Genomic DNA, 6319 nt, shown 5'->3' on the forward strand with positions numbered 1-6319 from the left:
TTCATCGGAATCAATTGAACTCAGCTCATTTGCAGGTCCTTCTTTCGTTCCATTCTACGTAATCCCCCCTTTTTCTCTCTTTTTCCCCCTCAATCTTAGGGTTTGCCTCTCATATGCATCAATCACCTCATTATCATTTGCTAATTCCCATTTCTCACCTTCTGATCATCCCATCCAATTCATCATACCATTCTTCATTTTTGTTATCTTGGTCGGTTTGAGTCCTAGATCCTTAATCGTTTGCGATGGGGAAGGTGACTATGGGTGTCGCGGTGGTAGGCTCGGCTGCAGTTTGTGCTGCCGCGGCTTTAATTATGCGCCACCGTATGCGTATTTCGAATCGCTGTGTAACAGCCGCTGATATACTCAAAGAATTGGAAGAGAAATGCGCTACCCCTGCTTCCAAGTTGAAGCAGATATCTGACGCCATGACTGTTGAGATGCATGCCGGACTCGCCTCTGAAGGTGGCAGCAAACTTAAGATGCTCATCAGCTACGTAGACAATCTCCCCACTGGGTAATTTTCATATATCTACACATATTCACGTCGATCGATTGTTTTTACTTGGATTATTTCACAATTAGGCAACTTTATGTCGATTCAAATGCTACAGCATCATGAATTACGCTTCAATTTCTAACAGCGGAAACCAATAATTTGTGTTTACTATTGAAATCCCATGAACAGGGCTAAGTTAGGTGAACCATGATTCTTTCTTTTGCTGGATCTGAGATCTATCGTTTTGATCTGGTTGATCAGCCTTTCCTCTATCCTTTCTGTTTGAGGAATTTATTTGATCATAAATGAAAAGAATGCCTAAAATTCAATCCAAGATGGTACTAGCTACAGTGAATTGTACTATAGTCATTAAAACTTTTAGTATGATACTATAAATCAAACAGTTTTCATAGCAAAAAAGAAATGAATAATAATCAATTCGCTCATCCTTTGTTAAGTTTTATTAGATCATTATTATTATTATTATTTTTTTTTTACTTCAGTGAAGAGCAAGGAGTGTTTTATGCATTAGATCTTGGGGGGACAAATTTCCGTGTTTTGCGAGTGCAGTTGACCGGAAAGTCTTCCATTGAATGTCAAGAGTTTGCTGAGGTGTCAATTCCTCCTCAATTGATGGTTGGAGATGCAGAAGTAAGCTGCTCTTTTCTCTCAAGAACTTAAGCTTTTAGACGAGTGTTGTTACGTGGTCTCTAAGATCTGAAAATTTAGTTTTGTTTCAGACACTTTTTGACTACATTGCAGCAGAACTTGCTAAATTTGTTGCTGATGAAAGCGAGAAGTTTCAGCTTCTTGCCGGGAGGCAGAGGGAATTAGGGTTCACTTTCTCGTTCCCTGTCATGCAATTGTCTATTGATTCAGGGACACTTATTCGGTGGACAAAAGGCTTCTCCATTGAGAAAATGGTTACTTTTCTATTGATTCATTACAAATTACAATCCTGATGTTTAAAAAACATCTTTCAATTAACATATTTTTCAAATACTAGATTGGTCAAGATGTGGTTGTACATTTGGCTGAAGCCATGAAAAGACAAGGTGTCAATATGCGTGTTTCTGCACTGGTAGGATCAAGAATTATCCAAATATCAATAACTTTACAATAAAAAAAAAGGTGTATTGATTTTTTATTATTAACTTTGAAATTTCGTAGGTAAATGATACAGTTGGAACTTTGGCTGGGGGTAGATATGGAAACAAAGATGTTGTTGCTGCGGTGATCTTGGGTACGGGAAGTAATGCTGCCTATGTGGAACGAGCTCAGGCTATACCAAAATGGCATGGCCCACCTCCCAAAACAGGAGAAATGGTGAGCAATGATTTTGTTGTCAACTACTTACGTTTTGTTACACATAATAACAATGTACTTACAATTTCTTACTAATAATAGCAACATGCTTATATTTCTTTATGTATACCACGAATATGTAACAGATAAGTACAATGCCCAAAAATGCAAGTAATGTTATTATGCGTAAAAAAAATCTAAAAATGTTGTTTCTAGGTAAAAAGATAAAGTCCATTGCCCATACTGATAGCAAAATATAAGTACGTGATAGAAAAATACAAGTATGTTGATGTTATGGGTAACAATACTACATTGCTATTATTAATGAAATGTAAGTTTGCAAAAATAATGAGACGTGATTTTTGTTGTATAGGTGATCAACATGGAGTGGGGTAACTTTAGGTCATCGCATCTTCCCTTAACCGAGTATGATAACAAGCTCGATTCAGAGAGTTTGAACCCCGGGGAACAGGTGATGATTTTTCTTTTTTAATATTTATAGTCATATGAATATGATATTTGAATTATTATTTAATAAATTCTTGTGGGATTATAAAATGATTTAATTTAATGCGCATTTGGCAGATATTTGAAAAAATGATTTCGGGCATGTATCTTGGAGAAATTCTTCGTAGAGTTTTATTAAGGATGGCTGAAGATGCTGCCCTTTTCGGTGACACCGTTCCCCCAAAGCTAAAAACTCAATTTATATTGAGGTATTATGTATTTTGTAAACCCTAGTCTTTAGTTTTTAATATTAGAGCTTAAGTTTATGATAAGTAAATATGATTTTTTATAATATTCTGAAACTTACTTTCTTTGCTGTGTAATTATTGACAGGACACCTGAAATGTCCGCAATGCATCATGACACATCCCCCGATCTCAATGTGGTTGGCAGCAAATTGAAAGACGTATTCGACGTACGTTTTCTGTACACTTGTTTTAGCTTCTCATATTTATTGTTAAAGTTTAAACGGGATATTTTTAACCATTTGCGTAAAAATAACTCAATTCTAGCTTATATTTTACCTTTAATGACTAAACGGGTAATATTAAATATTTTCTTACTAATATGTTTTACTCAAAACTATTGATCTTTTTTCTAATAGCAACGTACTTTTTTTTTTCATTTGTTTATTATGACATCTTACTTTCATTTCTTTCTATTACCACATCAAAATTTGAAAATTTACTTAGGTCATGTTTGGCGTGCATAAGCTGGTTTATGTTTGAGCTTATTATTGCAATGTAGTGTTTGGTGAGAGTGAGACCAATCAAATTGCTTACAAGCTAGTTTTTTTAAAATGGTATTTGAAATTATTCATTCCAAAGCTCCTGTTTGTTTGTTTTTTTTTTTTTTTTTTTTTCATACGTTTTTTCAAATATACCCTTAACATTAGTTTTTAATTATATATCTAAAGATCTTTTTATATCATTTTATATTTGTCTCTAGCTTAACATTAGTTTTTAATTATACATTTGTCTTCTAGTAGTTTATCGGCTACTAACTAGTTTAATTAGTCTTTCTAAAACACAACCTTAGTCCTTTCAAAAAAAAATTATTATTAAAGTATTATGCAATTAAAAATGTAAGCAGCTAGGTTTTCTATTTGGATAATATTGTTGTAGTTAAAGTTATTTTTTAAAATACAATGATGCAACATCATGTAACATAATAAAATGAAATTAAAGTTAAAATATTATACTAAACAAATCAATAAAGAAAAGAAGAAAAAGATAATGGGCAAACCCGACCCGATTCTCAACCGAACTGGACTTTGCTGATTTATTCTCTGTTTCTATTTACATGATGAATTGAATTATCGGTTAAATTGCAGATATCCGATGCACCCCTCCCGACACGAAAGATCGTGGTGGAGATATGCAACATAATGGCCACACGAGGTGCCCGGCTCGCGGCTGCCGGAATTTTGGGGATTCTGAAGAAAACCGGAAGAGACACCGTTAGAGACGGTGATATCCCGGACACGGTCGTAGCAATGGACGGAGGGTTGTATGAGCACTACACCGAATACAGACACTGTCTCGAGAACACTTTGCATGAATTGCTCGGAGACGAAGTCGGAAAACACGTTAAGCTTGTACTGTCCACCGATGGATCAGGAATCGGTGCTGCTCTTCTCGCCGCCTCTCACTCCCAGTACGTCTAGGTAATTGGATCCCCAAGAAGAAGAAGAAGAAGGTAACGGAATTCAGTAGGGTTCGTTGTTTGTTTACTTATTATAGTTGTGGCTCCGATCCCGAAGACGTAGTGATTGGAAATTGTTGTTGAAATTTCCCTCATTTTATTTAGAGATAGAGAGAGCGAGAGAGATTCGTATTGGAACTACTTTAATTTTATGGTGAAAGCGTATGAACTCTACTGAGACTGGATGTGGCATTGCTTAATGCTTATGCTACACCCAAACCCTTTTTTGGACCTAGTTTTGTGATTCTTGTGTTTTGGAGCTCGTTAATGGTTAATAAAAATTGGGAAATTTGAAATAGATTTTTTTCTTCATGCCATGCGATTCATCTTGCGTTATATGTCGCCGTGAATGGGTTCAGTCAAATACTATTGAACCGATATAAGTAGTCCAATTAGGGCTTAACTGTTGACGGTGGTTGACGGTGAAGTTCAGTTTCTATTGTAAACATAGATAAATTTAAGATATAGTTAAGAAGTAATTAAGGTATAGTTTAGAAGTAATTTAAATTTGTTGTTCTAAAAAAATGATATAAAATCAACCTAATAAAAAAAGGGTTATTCTAAAAAAAACCTTTGGGATTTTTTATATTTGTTTTCCAAATTTCTAAATTTGATAGACCCTATTAAAATGTTAAATAATCACATATATAAATACTTTAATTTTTATGTATTGCATATATGACTATTTTTTTTTTTAATTTTATTATATTTAACAATTTTCTTTTGTAATTTTTTAATTATTATCCTTTTAATTTTTGAAAAATCATGTTTATGATTTTAATTTATCATCGCAAACTACCAACTTTAGAAAATCTTAATGTATAATACCATAGAGTTGTATTATATTTTGCTAAATGATAATTCCAAAAAATATTATATCCTTTAGATCTATTAATGTAGTCTACAAAAGAATTGATTTTACCATACAAAAAGGTTTAGCGGCAAAACTTATCGTCCGTTTGCTTTCTCATTCGTTGTATAATAATAACTAAGATGTATTAACTTATTAATTTGAATTGTGTTATTCCAAACTAAAAAAAAAAAAAAAATTAGTATTATTTTTCATAATTATTATATGGACACTTTTATTATATTAGAGTAAATTACACGAGTGGTCCCTATGATTCGGGATAATTTGTAAGTTTGGTACTTAACTTATTTTTTTTAACTCGGAAGGTCTTTACTGTTTGTTTTTGTTACGCGCTTAGTCTCTACTATTTGTTTTTGTTACGCGTTTGATCATTGTCTTACCTAAAAAGATTATTATTTAAATATAGAAAAATGGTGGGGTAGGTAAGGTAAGGTGAGGAGGGTTGGGGTGCGTATTCTAAATAAATTAAAAAATCAAGAGCAAAATAGTCTTTTTAGATAAAACAGAGACCAAACACGTAATAAACACAAACAATAGGGACCTTCCCAATTAAAAAAATAAGTTAGAGATCAAACACGCAAATTACCCTAAACCATTATATTATTATGATTATGATGATTCTTTAACTTAAAACATAACGTTTAGAGGTTTGCTACAATAAAGTCCTATTATTTTTTAATTTTTTTTAAAAGTCTTATATTTTTCTCTCGAATATAAAAACCTAGAAAATCAAGAAATTTATTCAATTTAGTAATTTTCTACTTATTTAGCCGGTCATCCACCTACATGACATGCTGGACATTTGTTGATGTGGCAGCTGACGTGGCATGTCACATCATCACATACTACTACACCATTAACAAATCGGATTTTTAGAAGAAAATGAGGGGATAAGTTTCGAACTCGGATCGATTCTCTCCTAGGCAACACCCTTAGTCAATTAGACTGTAATATTTTATCGCTTTTAATCCTTAACAGTAATATATAATGCCTATTAGCTTTCCCTTATAAAAATGTAATTTTTATGTGAGAAAAGAAAGTGGGAGAGGAGGATCAAACCCGGGTCTCGTCCGTCTATTCTACCAATGACTTAACACTTGATCTAGATATAAAACACTATAGATTTAAATGTAATTATTATTATTATTATTATTATTATTATTATTATTATTATTATTATTATTAAAAACGAATTATATAAATTAATTTTTAAATTCGTTTTTAGTATTATTATTAAATAAACACGTGTATAGATACTTTTAAAATGCATATTTATACACATAAAAACATATTTATATGTAAAATTACTTATAAATGTAATAAATATGTATCATTTGGATCTCCGAAGTATGAATTTTAAAATAACTTATAAGCTTTTGGATGGCTACGATATGGCATGACCCGTATGAGACGCGTATCTCCTTTAGCTAGCA

At 32.5% G+C, this 6319-nt stretch overlaps 1 protein-coding gene across 1 annotated transcript; it reads left to right on the forward strand.

Annotated features, from left to right (window-relative positions):
* Positions 1 to 4313, forward strand: LOC145030392 (hexokinase-1-like). The gene is made up of 9 exons (XM_078978770.1): positions 1 to 517; positions 1003 to 1150; positions 1240 to 1422; positions 1506 to 1580; positions 1670 to 1825; positions 2178 to 2276; positions 2390 to 2520; positions 2645 to 2726; positions 3645 to 4313. Exons 1-9 carry the CDS (start codon positions 246 to 248, stop codon positions 3975 to 3977), a joined length of 1479 nt encoding a protein of 492 aa, XP_078834896.1. The 5' UTR covers positions 1 to 245; the 3' UTR covers positions 3978 to 4313.
* Positions 4314 to 6319: the final 2006 nt, after the last annotated feature.

Source organism: Lactuca saligna, chromosome 1 (genome assembly GCF_052625555.1).
Source record: "Lactuca saligna cultivar CGN05327 chromosome 1, ASM5262555v1, whole genome shotgun sequence".
Taxonomy (NCBI): Eukaryota; Viridiplantae; Streptophyta; class Magnoliopsida; order Asterales; family Asteraceae; genus Lactuca; species Lactuca saligna.